At 38.3% G+C, this 21786-nt stretch overlaps 1 protein-coding gene across 1 annotated transcript in view; it reads left to right on the top strand.

Annotated features, from left to right (window-relative positions):
• eys (eyes shut homolog) overlaps positions 1–21786 on the top strand; it is a 683137-nt gene that overhangs the window by 233135 nt on the left and 428216 nt on the right. The window contains exons 20-21 of the mRNA XM_061958758.1: positions 12349–12462; positions 17576–17773. Coding sequence (XP_061814742.1) covers positions 12349–12462; positions 17576–17773 — 312 coding nt within the window. The remainder of the gene's footprint in view (positions 1–12348; positions 12463–17575; positions 17774–21786) is intronic.

Genomic DNA, 21786 nt, shown 5'->3' with positions numbered 1-21786 from the left:
CTTATTTGCAATGTGTTGCTGCCATTAAGTTGTAAGTTAATGAATATTTGCAAAAAATGTCAGTTCGAACATTAAATATCTTGTCTTTGCAGTCTATTCAATTGAATATAAGTTGAAAAGGATTTGCAAATCATTGGATTCTGTTTTTATCTACGGTTTACATAACGTGCCAACTTCACTGGTTTTGGGTTTTGTACATAGATTAAATGTAAGTGTAAAGTTAAATTGGTCCCTTCTGTATTTTGAGAACCAAGCATATGCCTACAGCATATTTTAATATTATAAATATTGTGATGGATATGTAAATGATTGTATCATATTTAATTTCAGAGGAGAAAAAGATGAGCTTTTTCTAAACACAAAATATATCCGCCCGAATGTCTGTCACTTTAACATTCATAATCTATTACCAGGAAGCATATTACTGTGAAGAGGGGATTGTAGGTGCAACCAGCCTTCGCATTTAATATTCTATGCAGCATTTCGAGGCTTAACTATGCTTAACGCCAACTTATATTCATATGAGATGAAGGACACTGAAAATGAGTATGGATCTTAAAATAAGGCTCTTTTTCGATTCTCATAAATGTCATTCTCTCTGTGAAGTCAACATAGACGAGTGTCTGTCGTCGCTCTGCCTGCACGATGCCACATGTGTGGACTTTGTTCATGTCTACCGATGTAGCTGTGGCTGGTTTTACAGGTTTGTAAATGTAGGTTCTTTCAAACATGGTAAGAACCAGGCTTCTACAAAATTGAGAGTATCTCCCAAAATCCACCTTAATTCCATTAATTTGAATGTAGGTCATGAACAGGCAGCAGTATTGCAATTTAAATTATATTAAAACAAATATAATTGAAATTACAGTTGGTAATTTTGGCGTACCTATTTCAGAATCATTTATGATGTACAAAACCCAAAACCAGTGAAGTTGGCACGTTGTGTAATTTGTAAATAAAAACAGAATACAATGATTTGAAAATCATTTTCGACTTATATTCAATTGAATAGACTACAAAGACAAGATATTTTAATGTTCGAACTGAGAAATGTTTTTTTTTTTGCAAATAATCATTAACTTAGAATTTATTGGCAGCAACACAATGCAAAAAAAGTTGGCACAGGGGCATTTTTACCACTGTGTTACATGGCCTTTCCTTTTAACAACACTTAGTAAACGTTTGGGAACTGAAGAGACCAATTTTTTAAGCTTTTCAGGTATAATTATTTCCAATTCTTGCTTGATGTACAGCTTAAGTTGTTCAACAGTCCGGGGTCTCCGTTGTGGTATTTTAGGCTTCGTATTGCGCCACACATTTTCAATGGGAGACAGGTCTGGACTACAAGCAGGCCAGTTTAGTACCCCCACTATTTTACTACGAAGCCACGCTGTTGTAACACGTGGCTTGGCATTGTCTTGCTGAAATAAGCAGGGGCGTCCATGATAACATTTCTTGGATTGCAACATATGTTGCTCCAAACCTGTATGTACCTTTCAGCATTAATGGTGCCTTCACAGATGTGTAAGTTACCCATGTCTTGGGCACTAATACACCCCCATACCATCACAGATGCTGGCTTTTGAACTTTGCGCCTATAACATTTCGGATGATTCTTTTCCTCTTTGTTCCGGAGGACACGACGTCCACAGCTTCCAAAAGCATTTTGAAATGTGGACTCGTCAGACCACAGAACACTTTTCCACTTTGCATCAGTCCATATCAGATGAGCTTAGGCCCAGCGAAGCCGGCAGCGTTTCTGGGTGTTGTTGATAAATGGGGTTTTGGGTTTTGTATTCCGTACATCACTGTTTTACCTATTTCATATAAAAATTGCTTTGAATCTCATGTACACATTATATCTTATTTCCAGTATTGCATTTTTATTTACAATCAAGAATAAAAACATTTATACAACACAGAGGTGGGTAGTAATGCGCTACATTTACTCCGTTACATCTACTTGAGTAACTTTTGGGATAAATTGTACTTCTAAGAGTAATTTTAATGGAACATATTTTTACTTTTACTTGAGTATATTTATAGAGAAGAAACACTTTTTACTCTGCCCCATTTATCTACATTCAGCTCGCTACTCGCTACTGATTTTTATCGATCTGTTAATGCACGTTTTGTTTGTTTTGGTTTGTCAGACAGACCTTCAAAGTAGGATCTATCGCATGCCTGCGATTCACCAATGAAATACAGTCACTGGTGACGTTTGACTCCGTTTCACTAATCAAATGCAGTTAGGTCACATGATTCACAAGCATAAGCTTACATGAACTCAACATCAAATTTGAGGAAGCACATTGCGATAAGTAACGTTAGTAGATATTTTGGCTGTCACCGTAGGCTGATGTTAGCTTCCCTGCTATGAATCACTGTCAAATGTACATTGTGTGGGCACATTTATTAACGCACTGCAGCCTCATAGACAGACAGAGACACACACACTCACACGCACAGTCGCACGCACACTCACGCATTCATAGAAACACCAATCAGAAGTGCACAGTGTGTTCCCAGGTGCACCGTGCAGCCCACACCTATCAGTTTATGGTATGCATAAAGGCTAACTTGTTATTTTATTTTGTAATCTCTGCCTACTGAGCCTATGGTGCTGTTAAGTTATTATTATTTTATTTATCTTAATTTTTTTATGTTAATGTATTATTATTTAATATCAATTATTGTTTTAGTTGCTTAAGAGATATTCCTGGCTCTGAATTTGCTCATTGCTATTTTTATGTTTCTGTGCATTATTTGTTGCCGTCATCATTAATCGAACAGATTACTCATCAGTTACTCAGTACTTGAGTAGTTTTTTTACAACATACTTTTTACTTTTACTCAAGTAAATATTTGGGTGACTACTCCTTACTTTTACTTGAGTAATACATCTCTAAAGTAACAGTACTCTTACTTGAGTACAATTTCTGGCTACTCTACCCACCTCTGATACAACAGATGGTTCAATTTGATGTATTAAAATGATGGAAAAATACTTAATTTCCTAGAATGCTTTACTTTATCCAAGTATTTAAAATATTTGCTATGCCATTTTAGGACATTTGTTTGAAAGCCTCTTTGTTGACAAATTTGATGGTCATTGCTAGTTCCATTCTTAATGATACATTTTTAGACCATATAATAGTAAGAGTTAACGTATAAATTAAGAACTGTAATATGTAATGTATTTGTATTTTTTTACCACAAGCGTTTTATTTGTTTATTTTCAAACAAAAACAGTATTACAAATTATTCAAAATGAAGTAAGTTGGTGTTTAATTTTAGGTGTTTTTGTTTAACCTTTGTTAACATGATAAATGATTATGAGCTGTTACTTTTTGGCTATGATGAATTTCTATGAATTACAATGAATTTAATTCAAATTCCTATAAATTCAATCCCAATTCAACATTGGGGTGAAGCCAATTAAATTGAAATTATTAAAATAAATTGTTGACTTTTGTTTTGGACTAAGATCACATTGGTCTCCAGAGCAACGTGATCTTAGTCCAAAACCAAAGTCAACAGGTGTCCAAGAGGGAAGGGGGTCGGAATGGCATCAGTCTTGATAAATCACATTGTGTGTGCTGAATATTTGCATCTCCCAGTATTGTGGGCATTGTGATGATCATCATACATTCTGCATATTAATAAAGGTGAACACGCTAAATGGATTGCGCTCCTTATTTTTCTAGGAGACGCCATCCTTTGCGTAAATTAGCAATCGCTATCAAGCTTGCGCGTGTTTGAGTAAACGCAAACCTTTAGTAGATCAGGCCCTAAGTGTTGTACTTTTTACACACCAGTTGTGTAATTATAACATGCATCTTAGTTGTAGTTTTCATTAACAAATTTAGGAGTGTTGAAATTTGCTATGTAACATTGCTAATGCTAATCAGTTGCATGTACAACATGAAGCATATCAAATTTTGAGCACTTTATATCTGACGTGTTTGCTTTGTTGGCATGGAAAATTGTAAAATTACCTAAAAGGAAATCCATCTGAGTCCACTCTAAGCTCTTGTTTCCCAAACAAATGATGGAGCCAACCCAAATCTACAACCAGACGTGACATTACGTGTAACAATGCTGTTGAAATATGGTAATAACTTGAATCGGTACCCGGTAGTACAAACACATTTAGGTCGGTACCTATACAATCATGGAATGTGGTACCCATTACTAATCACAGTTAGGGAAGGGAATGGGGAGAACTGGTTCCCAGTGTTTTGATTCCTCGGAATCATTTGGTATATGGTAAATGGTCTGTGTTTATACAGCGCCTTACTATACCTGAAACGATACCCAAAACGCTTTACATTACATTCACCCATTCACACACTGATGGTGCAAGCTGCCATGCAAGGCACTAACCACGACACACCCGGAGCAAGGTAGGCAAAGTGTCTTGCCCAAGGACACAACTGCCGTGGCTAGGATGGCAGAAGTTGTATACAAACCGGAAACACTCAAGTTGCTGGCATGGTCGCTCTACCATCCGCACTCAGAAAACTCTCTTTTTACCATTTAAGCTCAACATTATAATACTTGCAAACATCACATTGGTTATAGTTATAGCTGGCCAATTATTTCCCAACATGTGGTGTTGGGATATGAATAAAAAATCACTGCAACGCTCTCCATTGTCAAAAATCAAAGTAACAGTAACTGCATTTGAACTATTTTCCGCGAACAAAGCCCACAGAGGAAGATTTGCTGTTCATTATGATCAATAAAACCAGCTGCGCTACTAAATCTTGTGATCAAAGAGAGGCTGTGAATGGTATTTGAAGGAGAACTTTTCATACAGAAATGACATGTTGGAATGTCTGGCTTCATAGTGGAGATTTGATTTGCTCTTTTACACCCTGCTGTGATACTTAAAGGAACATTACAATAATATAAATGGGCTTAATATGGCGATACCCAAGCATTAGCCTTTGAATACCAGCACAGCTCCTATTATTATGTTTCACAACAAGCTATTATCATCAAGATTTTGCAAAAACTAAGATTGGGCTATTGACATTTCTCACCTTGCCCTCCCACAGTCAAAAAACATGCAGGTTAGGCTAATGGGAAACGGTATATTGCCCATAAATGTGTGATGATGGTTTTCTATTTATCCCCAGTAATGGACTGGTACTTACCCAAAGTATGCTGGGGTAGGCTCAAGCTTCCCTATCACCCGAACAAGATTCAAAGCAAATTAAACCAACTGAAATGACACATGCGGTCACGTCCTTCCCAATGCCCTGACTCACCACCGGAAATTATAGAAATGCTAGCATGTTAAAGTTAGCATGTTAACAGTTAGCATGTGTCAAGTACCAAGTGACATGACTCTGAAGTGTACGGCTGCAAAATTACCGAAACAAGTTAGCATGCCAATGTTAGCATGCTTACTGTTGGCATGTGTCAAACACCAAGTTATATGACTCTGAGATGTACGGCTGCAAATTTAGCTAAAAAAAAGTTGGCATGCTAAAGTTAGCATGTGTCAAATACCAAGTTCTAGGACTCTGAGGTCAGGGCCGACTTAATCTAAAACCTAAAACCTCCACAATCTCTATCTTCCCACTTAAACACCAACAACCCCCACTCTCCCTCACCCCGCCCGAAAACACAGTGTGAAAAAATAATAATAATCATGGTTTCCCTCAACAATACAGCAACAAATGCACAAATATCACCCATTTTAAAATTAATTTCCTTCATGAATACATCTCCCTAGCGACGGGCCCATGAATGTCTGCGTAAGTGTAATTGAAGCCAATCAATTTCAAGTACAGTGGTGGTGATCTAGGAGGCTGCCAGTGTTTTAGATCAATGGTAGTACACTAGTCTCTCGCACAGACGATCGTCAATCAATCGTTAATCGTTCATCATTTACTTTATTAGTCCCCGAGAGGAAATTAAGATTTTCTGCACAGTCCTATTCAAGAGAATGGGGTCGAGGGGGAGTCCATCCATCCATCCATCTTCTTCCGCTTATCCGAGGTCGGGTCGCGGGGGCAGCAGCCTAAGCAGGGAAGCCCAGACTTCCCTCTCCCCAGCCACTTCGTCCAGCTCTTCCTGTGGGACCCCGAGGCGTTCCCAGGCCAGCCGGGAGACACAGTCTTCCCAACGTGTCCTGGGTCTTCCCCGCGGCCTCCTACCGGTCGGACGTGCCCTAAACACCTCCCTAGTGAGGCGTTCGGGTGGCATCCTGACCAGATGCCCGAACCACCTCATCTGGCTCCTCTCGATGTGGAGGAGCAGCGGCTTTACTTTGAGCTCCTCCCGGATGACAGAGCTTCTCACCCTATCTCTAAGGGAGAGCCCCGCCACCCGGCGGAGGAAACTCATTTCGGCCGCTTGTACCCGTGATCTTGTCCTTTCGGTCATAACCCAAAGCTCATGACCATAGGTGAGGATGGGAACGTAGATCGACCGGTAAATTGAGAGCTTTGTCTTCCGGCTCAGCTCCTTCTTCACCACAACGGATCGATACAGCGTCCGCATTACTGAAGACGCCGCACCGATCCGCCTGTCGATCTCACGATCCACTCTTCCCTCACTCGTGAACAAGACTCCAAGGTACTTGAACTCCTCTACTTGGGGCAAGATCTCCTCCCCAACCCGGGAGTAAAAAAAAAAATGTTCGGGGGTTGGCGGGGGATCCAGACTGAGGCCAAGAAAAAAGAAAAAAACTCAATAGCCATTAGGACACATCAACATGTTTCATAGAATCCACAAAACTTGCAACAAAGGGGAGTGAGTGGGGGCTACAGAGGCAGGCTGCTGCTCTCTAAAGCACTGCTCAGCCGTCCATCACCCCTAAGAGGTTCAAGCTTCAAAGGTGTGGGATGGGGCGTATGGTATGTGTGTGTGGCGTGTATTTTTTGTGGATATGTGTGTGTGTGTGTGTGTGTGTGTGTGTGTGTGTGTGTGTGTGTGTGTGTGTGTGTGTGTGTGTGTGTGTGTGTGTGTGAGTGTGTGTGTGTGTGTGTGTGTGTGTGAGTGTGTGTGTGTGTGTGTGAGAGCCTGCAGCGTGTCTCTGTTCCGCAACCTTGGTGCTCTTGCAACTGTCAGTCAGTCTAAAGTCAACAACAACAGGTGTGTGTCCATGAGAGACAAGAAGGGAGTTTGTTGTGTCTTCGCCGCACTGTCCTTCGGGAGAGTCTCAAAACCAGGGAAACAAGCCAAGTTAGAATGTTTTGTTTGCGAGCGAAAATAAAATGTGCTTTAATTGTCTATTACTGGTCCTCAAATTCAACCTTCAGGGCAGACGGTCCGATGTTATCCAAATCACAAAGTTTCCACAGTTCTGCCCGCATCCTCCAATCATTTGTGGCAGCTTTGGGGTACTTTGAAAGACTGCCAGAAACTTCCAATTTGTCGACAAACCAGAGCAATGCTCACTCTAATCAGGAGCTGTCCTGTTGACATAATCCCGAATACGTGGATATCTTCAATGTCCACGACTGAAATGGTCACAGACACGCCGCACTCCTTCTCCTTCCAAGAGTCCGTCGTGTGTACAGCAACAACTGCTCCATCAAGACAGGCAGGTTCCCCCAAACCTAAGATCTTGTCTAATTCGTTGAGAGGCCAGTTAAATAGTTCCATTGTTTACATTTGGAGAGCAGTGCAAAAAGAGGCAACAAGAAAGTTAAGACAACACAAGACAAAGAAGCAAGAAGGAGAGATAAGGGAGAGGGAAAAAGAAATGTAGGTTGTAGGTCCGAGCCCCGCTCGGAGCAGTTGGAAAAAACAACACAGCCGAAAGGGAGAGTACACAATTGCTAGACAAAGCTGAGCTGTTTGATTGACAGCTATGAACACCAATAAAAATCTGAGTTGTATGCCTGCAAATTTAGCTAAAAAGTTTAGCATATGCCAATGTTCCCAATGCCTTGACTCATTAAACATTTCTAGAAAATCAGAACATATGGAAGGTAGTTATGACTGTAAACATTTTTCACCACAAGTGGGTAATGTTGTTGTTAATAATAACATCTAGGCATGATCTGACCCTGACCTTATAGCTTCCTATCACTTTGAAAGAAGACCTGATCATTTAAAGCAGTGAATCTTAACCTTGTTGGAGGTACCGAACCCCACCAGTTTCATATGCGCATTCACCGAACCCTTCTTTAATGAAAAAAAAAACATTTTTTTTCAAATTCAAGACAAAGTTATATGTTTTTGGTAACCCTTTAGTATGGGGAACATATTCTAAGTAACAAAGACTTAATTTAGAGTTATTTGGTTAGGGTTAGGGTTAGAGGGTCAGGGCCAGGGTTAGAGGGTTAAGGTTATAATAAGGCCATGCCGAATAAGGCATTAATAAGTACTTAATAATGACTAGTTAAGAGCCAATATGTTACTAATTTGCATGTTAATAAGCAACTAATTAATGGTGAATATGTTCCCTATACTAAAGTGTTACCATGTTTTATTACTGGTGTACAAAAAGAACCTTGCATGAACATCACCTTGTTCAAAGAACAAAACCAACACAGTGCATAAACTCACAACAAATAACACACCTGCAAATCAGTGTGACTTCTGCTGTTGCCGTATCCGTAATACGCCGATAGGGAGAAGTTTTTATTTACACGATGAGTCCAGGTGTGTCTTGACCTCCGCCGAACCCCTGAGACCGACTCACCGAACCCCTAGGGTTCGATCGAACCCAGGTTAAGAACCACTGATTTAAATTGAAGTAAAGACATTTTGATGGTTGATGGCGAGGATAGGTTTTTGCCGCCATGCTCCGCCCAGTACAAAGGGGTACAAATAGGTAATGATCCATCTGGCACTGATCCATCATCATCATTTGTACCAATTATGTTTAAGGGCAGCACGGTGGTACAGGGGTTAGTGCATGTGCCTCACAATACTAAGGTCCTGAGTTCAATCCTGGGCTCGGGATCTTTCTGTGTGGAGTTTGCATGTTCTCCCTGTGACTGCGTGGGTTCCCTCCGGGTACTCCGGCTTCCTCCCACCTCCACAAACATGCACCTGGGGATAGGTTGATTGGCAATGCTAAATTGGCCCTAGTGTGTGAATGTGAGTGTGAATGTTGTCTGTCTATCTGGGTTGGCCCACACCAACGATTGCACTATGTATATATACAAATAAAACGAAAACCACTATTTCAACACTCGTATCGCACACCAAAAAAAACAAAACAGTTATCACTTAAGTGTGTTGCAACGTCTTATGGCTGTGGGTAGAAAATACTTGCAGGTAGCGTTCCTTCTTGCACTGTGGATGTAACAGTCTAATGCTGCAGGAGCTACTCAGGGCCTCCATAGTGTCGTGCATGGGGTGAGAGGGATTGAACATTATGGATGTCAACTTGGTCAGCATTCTTCTGTCGGCCACCTCCTCAATGCTGTCTAGTGGGCAGCCTAGGACGGAGTCAGCTCTCTTAATCAGTTTCTAATATTTGTTACTGATTAATAATGTACAGCATTTACAAAACCCAAAACCAGTGAAGTTGGCAAGTTGTGTAATTTGTAAATAAAAACAGAATACAATGACTTGCAAATCCTTTTCAACTTATATTCGATTGAATAGACTGCAAAGACAAGATATTTAATGTTCGAACTGAGAAACGTATTGTTGTTTTTTTTGCAAATAATCATTAACTTATAATTTAATGGCAGCAACACAGTGCAACAAAGTTGGCACAGGGGCATTTGTACCACTGTGTTACATGGCCTTTCCTTTTAACAACACAGTAAACATTTGTGAACTGAGGAGACCAATTTTTGAAGCTTTTCAGGTGGAATTATTTCCCATTCTTGCTTGATGTACAGCTTAAGTTGTTCAACAGTCTTGGGTCTCTGTTGTAGTATTTTAGGCTTTGTATTGCGCCACACATTTTCAATAGGAGGCAGGTCTGGACTACAGGCAGGCCAGTTTAGTACCCGCACTCTTTTAATATGAAGCCACGCTGTTGTAACACATCCACAGTTTCCAAAAACAATTTGAAATGTGGACTCGTCAGACCACAGAACACTTTTATACTTTGCATAAGTCCATTTTAGATGACCTCGGGCCCAGCAAAGCCGGTAACGTTTATGGGTGTTGGTTGATAAATGGCTTTCACTTTGCATAGTACAGTTTTTACCTGCACTTACAGATGTAGCGACAAACTGTAGTTATTGACAGTGTTTTTTTAAGTGTTTTTGAGCCCATGTGGTGATATCCTTTACACACTGATGTCGCTTTTTGATGCAGTACCGGCTGCGGGATCGAAGGTCCGTAATATCATCGCTTACGTGCAGTGATTTCTCCAGATTCTCTGAACCTTTTGATGATATTACGGACCGTAGATGGTGAAATCCCTAAATTCCTTGCAATAGCTCGTTAGAAATGTTGTTCTTAAACCGTTGGACAATTTGCTCACACATTTGCTCACAAAGTGGTGACCCTCGCTCCATCCTTGTTTGTGAATGAGTGAGCATTTCATGGAAGCTGCTTTTATGCCCAATCATGGCACCCACCTGTTCCCAATTAGCCTGTTCACCTGTGGGTTGTTCCAAATAAGTGTTTGATGAGCATTCCTCAACTTTCTCAGTCTTTTTGCCACTTGTGCCAGCTTTTTTGAAACATGTTGCAAGCATCAAATTCCAAATTAGCTAATATTTGCAAGAAATAACAACGTTTTCCAGTTTGAACGTTAAGTATTGTCATTGCAGTCTATTCAATTGAATAAAGGTTGAAAAGGATTTGCAAATCATCGTATTCTGTTTTTATTTACAATTTACACAACGTGCCAACTTCACTGGTTTTGGGTTTTGTACATTGGAGGGTGGACTTCTACAGCAGGGGTTTCCAAGATGCGGCATGTGGGCTATTTGCGTCCCGCTGCAAATCTTTTAAGGGCTCACCACACATTCTGAAAATACTACGACAAAAAAACACATAAAAAGTGGAATAAAAGGTCAAAGGTGTGTAAATTAACAATAAAAACATGTAAATGTTGACGCTACAAACTAGAGATGCACAAGGTATTTTTTTCAAGCCGACATTTTCCCGCTTCTCATGATACTGATAAACTTATTTGTATTCATTTTTTTTTTTTATTGCACATTTACTGTAAATTATGCACACCTGGCTTAGGGGCAGCTTCTTTAGCCGCAAGCGTTCTTCATAAGCCTTTCAAACGCTGTCGTAGCGATGCTAGCGTTTCAGGTGGCTGATAATGTTTGATGTGTTTTGACGCGCGATGTACCCCCCCTTCCACCTCCCCTCGTCGCGGAATGTTTGCAGAACATTTGGTGCAAATAGCACACGAAATACGGGTGTGCTTGTAACTCAAATTTTTGCATTTCTTTCAATATGCATCATAACAAAAAGGGTAATACTAAAAAAATGGATAGATGTTGATAGTCCCTCTCATACTGACTGGTATACACAAGCTATGGAGATGATATCAGTAGAAAAAAAATGCATTTAGTTTGGATAATAATGAGTCATATATTGGAATATGGGATTTGTTTTGACTATTAAATGAACGTAGAATATGACTTTTTTTTGTCTTTGTGGAAAATATTGGACACAATGTGTTGTCAAGTTTATGAGATGCGATGCAAGTGTAAGCCACTGTGAACTATTGTTCTTTTTTGGAATGTTTTTATTTATTTTTTCGTGGATGACTGTGATGATGATGTAAATGAGGGATTTGTAGTCACTGCTATGTTGGAATTCTTATTGATATTGATGCTGATTGATTGATTAATTGATTGATTGAGACTTTTATTAGTAGGTTGCACAGTGAAGTACATATTCCGTACAATTGACCACTAAATGGTAACACCCGAATAAGTTTTTAAACTTGTTTAAGTCGGGGTCCATGATGTTGATGTTCTTCATTTTTGTTTGACTGCTTTTGGATTGTTTTGTGTCATGTTTGTGTGTCTTCTCGGTTGCTCTGTTGATTCTGGGTGTTGCTGGGTCGGGTTTGGTTTTGGAATTGGAGTTGTGTTGTTATGGTATTGTTGTGTATGATTTTGTTGGATTGATTAATAAAAAATAAAAATTACAAAAATGTTTGCTTGCAACTTAAAGCGTAACAATTAGCCGAGAGACAGCTCTTATCTCAAAACACTCAAGTTGAGGTACCAGCTCTCGTTGTACTTGTGCAATGGCAATAAAGATCCATCCACAGATATTTTATCACCTTTCCAGGTAAGATCCACTTGTGTACGTTGCAGCACATACTGTATAAAGGGAATTAACGTTGCTGTTAAAAAATGTACTACATTTTTCCACTCAGGATGACTGTACCGTAAATGTTAAAATCTTTTTTTTTTTTTGGTTTTCTTTATGTCAAAGGGACCCGGTGTGAACTTCACATTGACGAGTGCGCTTCATCACCTTGCAAGAATGGTGCCACATGCTTTGACCAACCTGGTAATTACTTCTGCCAATGTGTGGCTCCATTTAAAGGTAATGAGCACTAAGGGAACGGCAGACCAAAAAAGTGTTTAATTAGATTCACATACTATTATTTCCACCTGTCTAAACCCTCATATCCCAAGAAAAAGAGCTGGTCTCCATTCGCTAACTGATGTCAGAGAAGACATTGGATTTGAGTTATGGCTGAGATCTGTTTGCTCATCAGCCCAAACACGGTGTACAGTATTTGGAGTGTCACTGCATGGTGGTGTGACTGCTTACTAATGAAAACAATACTGGTGCTGTGGGCTAATGTATGATGATTTAAGTAGGTCAGGCATTAAGCACATTATGAAAACCAATGAGGCGAAAACTTAACAACAAAATTTGCTTATGTACTCCAAATTGTGGCAGTTTATTGATATAAATAACTTTCATATGTGTTCATTTGTAGACGCAATGGAGAAATAATGTAATTTCTGAGTTTCTTTTGCCACCTTTTTATATAAACAAGTTAAGGTCAGAGTGATGTTTTTAGTAGATGAATAGATTATGGTCATGATTTATTTGTTTCAGACATTTTGAACAAATTACATTAATGTAATGTAATTAATAATCATGTGGTTATTTTTTAAACAAATTCAACATATCTGGTTAGCAAATAAGTGGTTAGTGCTCCTGTCTCACAGCGAGAATGTCCTGGGTTTGATTTTCAGGCTCGGGGTCTTTCCGTGTGGAGTTTGCATGTTCTCCCAGTGACTGCATGGGTTCCCTCCTGGTACTCCGGGTTCCCCCCGCCTACAAGGACATGCACCTGGGGATAGGCTGATTGGCAACACTAAATTGGCCCTAGTGTGTGAATATTAAGAGGAGTTTGAGTTTATTTTGAACATGCATGCATATAACATGATACATCACAATTTCCAGTTTCTCTATTCAACTTGTTCGAAAAGGAGTAGGAAGAAGCAGAGCTTATTTAATCCTACCCCTTTTCCTTTACATGGCAGTTGCTAAAATGTGTGTTCACTTCCTGTTCTAAATTTATTCACAATATACTCCATAAGTAATAACAATGAAAATAAATAAATTAATAAAAATGAGTGAAGTAAGTTATATTACATATGGGGAGATAAGTAAGATTATCTAGAAAATGAATGGATGGATGAGATAAATTCAGAAAGTTTATCATGGTTCTTCTTCTTTGTACTTTGTAAACACTTTAAGTTTGAAGAGTTTCTTGAAGTGGATTATATTAGTACATTGTTTGATTTATTTGCTGTATCCATTCCATAATTTAATTCCGCATACTGATATACTGAATGTCTTAAGGGTTGTACGGGCATACAAATGTTTTAAATTACATTTTTCTCTAAGATTATATTTCTACTCTTTTGTTGAGAAGAATTGTTGTATAGTCTTGGGTAGCAGATTGTAGTTTGCTTTGTGTATAATTGTAGCTGTTTGCAAATTCACTGTGTCGTGGAATTTCAGTATTTTTGATTAAATAAATAAAGGGTTTGAATGTTCTCTATATCCAACATTATGTATTAGTCTAACTGATCTTTTTTGTAACACCGTTAATGAATGAAGTGTACTTTTGTGGTTATTTCCCCATATTTCTACACAATAACTCAGATATGGTAACTCTCGCGAGCAGTAGACAATATGTAGTGATTTTTGGTCTAGAACATGTTTTGATTTATGAATTATTGACATGTTTTTTGCTACTTTATGTTGTATATTTTTTACATGAGATTTCCAGTTAATTTTATCATTAATCATTATACCTAGAAATTTGGTTTCATTTACTTTTTCAATTTCTATGTTGTCTCTTTGTATTTGTGTTTGACTTTCCTGAGTGTGAGTGTGAATGTTGTCTGTCTATCTGTGTTGGCCCTGCGGTGAGGTGGCGACTTGTCCAGGGTGTACCCCGCCTTCCGCCCAAGTGCCCGCAACTCCGAGAAGGTCAAGCGGTAGAAAATGGAAGAATGCATGCATGTGTTTCCTTGTTTGGTGTTTGTTTCCTGTCGACGCTCTTATGTTTGTTCCATTTCCTGCATGTCTCCCTGGGCGCTCGTTTCCCTCGCCTGTCCCTGATTGGCAGCCTGGCACACCTGGTTGCAGTTGCCAATCAGGCTGCTATTTATGCCTGCCTCGCCTTTTCGCCAGTGCTCGAGGATTGATTATGTTTAGGACCTTTGCATGCATGACTGCTCCTCCCTATTTTGAGTATATTAAAAGACTCTTACCTGCACGTCATTCTCCTGTTTCCTGCATCTGGGGATCACAACTACTGCAGCCGTGCGAGTTCCTCACAAATTCATTTGAACCATTTTCATGTTTAAATTTACTCCCTGAGTGAAAGAAAGGAAGGTGAATTAATCTCCAAAAGTAATTAAAAAAAAAGAACATTAAGACTTTATTTACATACTGCTGTGAAAATGCTGACTTAACTGTGCACTTTATAAAGTAATAACTTATTGGTGATAATCAAACTACAGTATGTTATGTATTACTTAACATCGTATCATTTGTCATAGCCTAAGGTTGACGGTTGACTTTAGCTGCATCAAGTCTTCGAGAGTTGTGTCTTTAATTTCCTATTTTCAGTATTTGTCGAGTTCTTTGATGTCTTTAACAACAAGTATTTTGGCTTTTGCTCGTTCTCCATTTAACTTGATGTGGATTTTACAGTTGGCGCTTCAAGTGCTTTGAATGTCCTCTGCCTTCTTGGCGATGCCAGCGTTGCATTTGGTCAGATGGACATTTGTTGCTTTCAGCTCAACTCCCTGCCTCAGCATTGCCACTTTGTACTTTTTTTGGTGAACTGCATGATAATTACAGGCGTGGTGTTATTCCTGCAAGACATTGGAATGCATGTATCAATGTTTTACATTACAGTAAAGCAGCGCTCTTAGTTTAACAATACGGACCTCGGTTTCCGTAATCCATTTCAAATGGTCGGACAAAGACCTAATCTTACGAAAACTGAAGACATTTTTTTCCATTAGAAATAAAACATACTACTAGTAACATTTATAGAGAATAATTATAGTTTTCCATACAGAAAACAATTAAAAATAAATATAAATGACAAACAAAATACAAAAACATTTAACATTGCTTGCTTTGTTGCTTTCAGCTCGACTCCTTACCTCAGCAATGCCACCTTGTATTTTTTTGTTGGTGAACTGTATGATGATTACAGGCGTGGTGTTATTCCTGCTAGACATTGGAATGCATGTGTTGACATTGTGAAAAGTGTGGAAATGTAGGGATCATTACTAAGGGTGTCTAATTATTGCGTTTATTGTAGTACATTTTAGTCAATTTGTTTTTTGATTGCGTTAGTGTAATTTCAGAGACAGCTTCAGGAAATTCTTCATTTAACATAATGTCGTTTTTTGCTGCTTCAACACAGCTCAATCAACACAGAAAAAGGTAAAGTGAAATAACTTAGTTTTTAACTGTAGGTCAATAATGCTTGTCTTTCTCTCAGACAGACAGGGCTTTGCTGTCCGTGTCATGTAGGGCACACACACACACGCACACACACACACACCGCACAGTGAGCTAACGTTAAGCTAAAAGCTAATTAGCCTTCACCTCAAGGACTGCGAACGAGCTGAGCTGCCGCTTATGTTTCTAGAACGTCAACGGGCTCATAGTGATGTTACTAGTAGTTGAGTTGGAGAGGACTGGGAGGTGTTTATTATAATTTGGGGAGAGTCTGCTGCCTTATGCTTATCTGCTAAACACCTATCTGCTCACCCCACCGTCTCTCCTCTCTGCCTGCCTGAGCACTGCACTCTGAATACGCACTGCTGATTGGCTGCTACATGCGCTCTGAATACGCACTGCTGATTGGCTTTTACCGCTCAGCGGGTAACCAATCAGATGGTTCTGTGGGTGGGACAATGCTGGGGTGAACCAGCAGCAAAGCAGAGAGATGTACTGACAGGGCTTTGTTAAAACGTTAGTTTAGGCGGTGGCTCTTTGTTGTTAAGGCGGCCGCCTTAACAACACGTGTATTTATACAAATTCTTGATTTATTTGTATGTCACATTTTTATATTTATACATTTTATTTGTATGTATTTTCAAATCTCAAAAATATATTTACAAATACGTGTTTATTTATACAAATTATTTACTTATTTGTATATCACATTTGTATTTGTATATTTATTAATATATGTATATGTATTAATATCATATTGATATATATATAAGTTAATGTGAGACAATTCTACTTCCATAGTTCAACAAATTATTACATTTTTTATATTTATAATTATTTTTTTTTTTAGGTGGGATTGAAAATGAGATCATATTTATTTATTACAGATCCTAATTATTAATTGTTAATTTTTTAATCGCTTGCCAGCACAAATTTTGACATACTATTTATAAATTACGTAACATGAAAATGTTGTGAAAATGTTAGATTGGTCTTGAATTAATAAACAGGTTGAATAGTTATTTTTCAAATTATATTTTATTATAAATTATTTCACATTTTATTTAATTCATATCTATGTATTTATTGACATTTTTACACTAAATAAAACATGACTAAAATGTGGACCAGGTAAATGAGTTACATGAAAATAAAGTGTTTAGTTGCTTAATTTGGCTTACATTGTTGGTGCTTATAGTTCTTCACGAATACATGCACACAAGCATGTTTCCATCACTTTAGAGGTCATTACATTAAATTACATTAATAATCCGCTGGCCAATCGCAACCTGTTACGGCTTGATTCATATTTAATGACCTTCATTTTACATGCTGCTGAGCAAGGAAACACATACCATATGAGCAATAATGTATTTGAGAAATGTGGGTGACTTTAATTATTCACAAACACTAATAAAGTTACATTAGTGGCTTTTAGTAATACATTGCCATTGTCTTTTAAGCAATTTACTTGAATCTGTTTTATGTGCAGCAACTAAACGTTGCACAGGATGCAATATGTCATGAGGACATGAAAGAATATTGGTGTGGGCCCCTGTACCCCATTAATTGCTTGTGTGTGTGGCACTGTGGGCCCTTAAATTTGTCATCACCTTTTCCCCCTTATACAACGACACTAAACCCAAGTCTGCAACCTACTAATTGTATTTTAACAATGCTGGATGTTCCTGTGTGTTCACTTCAGGTCCGAATTGTGACTTTTTACCCTGTGAGGCCAGTAATCCCTGCGAGAACGGGGCACTATGTGTGGAAGAGTTGGACGAGGACCATTACCCTTTGGGCTTTCGCTGTCGTTGCCGCCGAGGATTCACAGGTCCTCGCTGTGAAATCAACGTGGACGAGTGCAGCTCCAGCCCGTGTATCCATGGCTTCTGCTATGATGGTAAAAAAAAAAAAAAAGCTGTTGTCCTGCCATGCATGTTTAATAACATACTTTTGCACTGACTGTCAGTTTACAGCTGGGTCATTGCTGAAGCTAATAAGGGTGTAATGTGATTGGCGTGATGCCATTTGATAGGACAATCTAGGACGCTGTTTGCAAGAGTAGGCTTAACCATTTGGCTAACAAAAGGAAATGTGTTGCTTTAATTTGCATAATTGGAAATAAATGTTGGACAAATAATGCGGGATGACACGATATTTGTGGCAGTGCTGCATTGCCAAGCTGCCATGGGATTTCAGTTACATGTAGCTCCAGCACATAATTACAGTGCATTTGAAGTCGTTTCTATGGTAACACTCACCTCAACAGTCCAATACGAACCCATACCAAACTTTATGTTTAACTTTATCCCAATCTCAAAACGTTGCTATCATCTCTTCTGTGGAAATACATGGCGGTAGACAACCACAATGCATCTCCCCAAGCATATTTTAGATGTTGGATGTTGGATGTGTGTGTGTGTATATATATAAATGTAAATGGTAAATGGGTTATACCTGTATAGCGCTTTTCTACTTTCAAGGCATTCAAAACGTTTTGACACTATTTCCACATTCACCCATTCACACACACATTCACACACTGATGGCGGGAGCTGCCATGCAAGGCGCTACCCACGACCCATCAGGAGCAAGGGTGAAGTGTCTTGGTCAAGGACAAAACTGATGTTACTAGGTTAGTAGAAGCTGAGGATCGAACCAGGAACCCTCAGGCTCCTAGTTCCCAACCGTGCCACGCCGCCCCCCATATATATATCCATCCATCCATCCATTTTCTACCGCCTATTCCCTTCGGGGTCGCGGGGGTTGCTGGAGCCTATCTCAGCTACAATCGGGCGGAAGGCGGTGTACACCCTGGACAAGTCTCCACCTCATCGCAGGGCCCCATATATATATATATATATATTATATATATATATATATATATATATATATATATATATATATATATATATATATATATATATATATATATATATATATATGGGGGCGGTATAGCTCGATTAGTAGAGTGGCCGTGCCAGCAACTTGAGGGTTCCAGTTCGATCCCCGCTTCCGCCATCCTAGTCACTGCCGTTGTGTCCTTGGGCAAGGCACTTTACCCACCACTTTACCCACTCACACTGGTTTAAATGTAACTTAGATATTAGTTTTCACTTTGTAAAGCGCTTTGAGTCACTAGAGAAAAAGCGCTATATAAATATAATTCACTTCACTTCACATATATATATATATATATATATATATATATATATATATATATATATATATATATATATATATATATATATGAATGAGAGAGAGAGACATATTGTAATACCAATATACAGTGTGTGTGTATATATATATATATATATATATATATATATATGTATATATATATATATATATATATATATATATATATATATATATATATATCCATCCATCCATCCATTTTCTACCGCTTATTCCCTTTGGGGTAGCGGGGGGCGCTGGAGCCTATCTCAGCTACAATATGTATATATGTATTTATATATGTATATATATATATATATATATATATATATATATATATATATATATATATATATATATATATATATATATATATATATATATATATATGTATATGGGGGCGGTATAGCTCGGTTAGTAGAGTGGCCGTGCCAGCAACTTGAGGGTTCCAGGTTCGATCCCCGCTTCCGCCATCCTAGTCACTGCCGTTGTGTCCTTGGGCAAGGCACTTTACCCACCTGCTCCCAGTGACACTCACACTGGTTTAAATGTAACTTAGATATTGGGTTTCACTTTGTAAAGGGCTTTGAGTCACTAGAGAAAAAGCACTATATAAATATAATTCACTTCACTTCACTTCACATATATATGTATATGAATGAGAGAGAGAGAGAGATTGTAATATTAATATACAGTGTATATATACATATATATATATATATATATATATATATATATATATATATATATATATATATATATATATACATATATATATATATATCCATCTATTTTCTACCGCTTTTCTACACATATATGCATATATGTGTTTATATGCGTATAGGCAGTAGCCAAAGGAGGAGCCTTGTAGACATATTATTAATAAACATGGTATACAATATATTAACAATTTATATGATATAATAATAGTATACAATATAACAACTAAAGAGGTATAAATAATCAATGTATAATGGAATCGTAGCCTCTGAATTGAATTGTGTGGTGCCCAAAAAGATGTACACCTTCAAACATTTCCATGTTAAACCAAAAACAGAAAGAAGAAAAAACAGTACATATAAATGCCAAAGGTATTTTGAAAACAAAATACGCAATATTTTTGTTTTTTTCTGTCACTTGTAAACATTGAACAACTTTTGCAAATGTTAGCTGCTATATTTTCACTACAATGTTTTATCGACAAGTAAAAGCCCATTTGCACCATTTTGTGGTCAAAAGGGACTGGGTGGCCCGGACTTGACAGGAAATAAAAAATATGTGGGAAAGTTGATAAATTTCACTTTAATCAATGATTAACCTGTATGGAAAGACAAGTTGTCAGATCGTGTATTTTTATAAAGAGAAAGAATATTTTCAAAATGTAATTTTAGAATGATAAAACATGGTGTGAGGTTGGTGTTTGCTTTAGTGTCTGTTGCCGTATAACACTGTGCCTCCTACTTTGATGCAGTGCCGTTTTATGTTACAGTAAAGCAGCGCTCTTAGTTTAACCACACGGACCTTGGTTTCTGTAATCCATTTCAAATGGTCTGACAAAGACCTAATCGTACGAAAACTAAAGCCATTTTTTTCCATTAGAAATAAAACATAGCGGTTCCTGGCACCCACTTGTATTCACGTTTTATAGAGAGTAATTATAGATTCCATACATAAAACAATTTAAAAAATACATATAAATGACAAACAAAATGCAAAAAGCTGATGCCACCTTTATACTTTCACACAAGTTATCTCTTGATTTAAGCAGTGGTTTTCACTTTTGTTATTTGGCCCAATTGTAGCTTATTTTATGGTAGTTTTCAAGGAAAAAAAGCACAGAGAATGAGTCACCAAGGCGTGGGATTCTTAAGCAATCGATTCCGCGCAATGACATCTTAACAAACGTGCGATTGTAGTTTGATCCAAAAAAATTGGCAACCATTTTTGTTGAAGGCCAAACAACACAAAAAGTGAGGCGTACAAAAACTGGGGAACCAATGTTTGAAGTTCGAACCTGAGATTGTTTTTTTCCCCACTCTAAAAAAGTCAGACCTAGACTGTCTTATACATGCCAAACCAGTGGTTCTTAACCTGGGTTCGATCGAACCCTAGGGGTCCGGTGAGTCGGGCTCAGGGGTTCGGCGGAGGTCAAGACACACCCAACTCATCGTGTAAATAAAAACTTCTCCCTATCGCCGTATTACGGATACGGCAACAGCAGAAGTCACACTGATTTGCAGGTGTGTAATTTATTGTGAGTTCATGCACTGTGTTGGTTTTGTTGTTTGAACAAGGTGATGTTCATGCACGGTTCATTTTATGCACCAGTAATAAAACATGGTAACACTTTAGTATGGGAAACATATTCACCATTAATTAGTTGTTTATTAACATGCAAATTAGTAACATATTGGCTCTTAACTAGTGCTTATTATAACCCTAACCCTCTAACCCTGGCCCTAACCCCCTATCCCTAACCCTAACCAAATAACTCTAAATTAAGTCTTTGTTACTTAGAATATGTTCCCCTAGTGTCCAGAAAACTCTAAATTAAGTCTTTGTTACTTAGAATATGTTCCCCATACTAAAGTGTTACCAAAAACATATAACTTTGTCTTGAATTTGAAAAAAAAAAAAAAAAAAAAAAATTCACCAAAGAAGGGATCGGTGAATGCGCATATGAAACTGGTGGGGTTCGGTACCTTAAGAACCACTGTGCCAAACCCAAGTGTCGCC

The sequence above is a fragment of the Nerophis lumbriciformis genome, linkage group LG02, assembly GCF_033978685.3.
Source record: "Nerophis lumbriciformis linkage group LG02, RoL_Nlum_v2.1, whole genome shotgun sequence".
Lineage (NCBI taxonomy): Eukaryota > Metazoa > Chordata > Actinopteri > Syngnathiformes > Syngnathidae > Nerophis > Nerophis lumbriciformis.
Note: the sequence above shows the minus strand (reverse complement) of the source record. Positions and strands in the feature narration are given on the sequence as shown.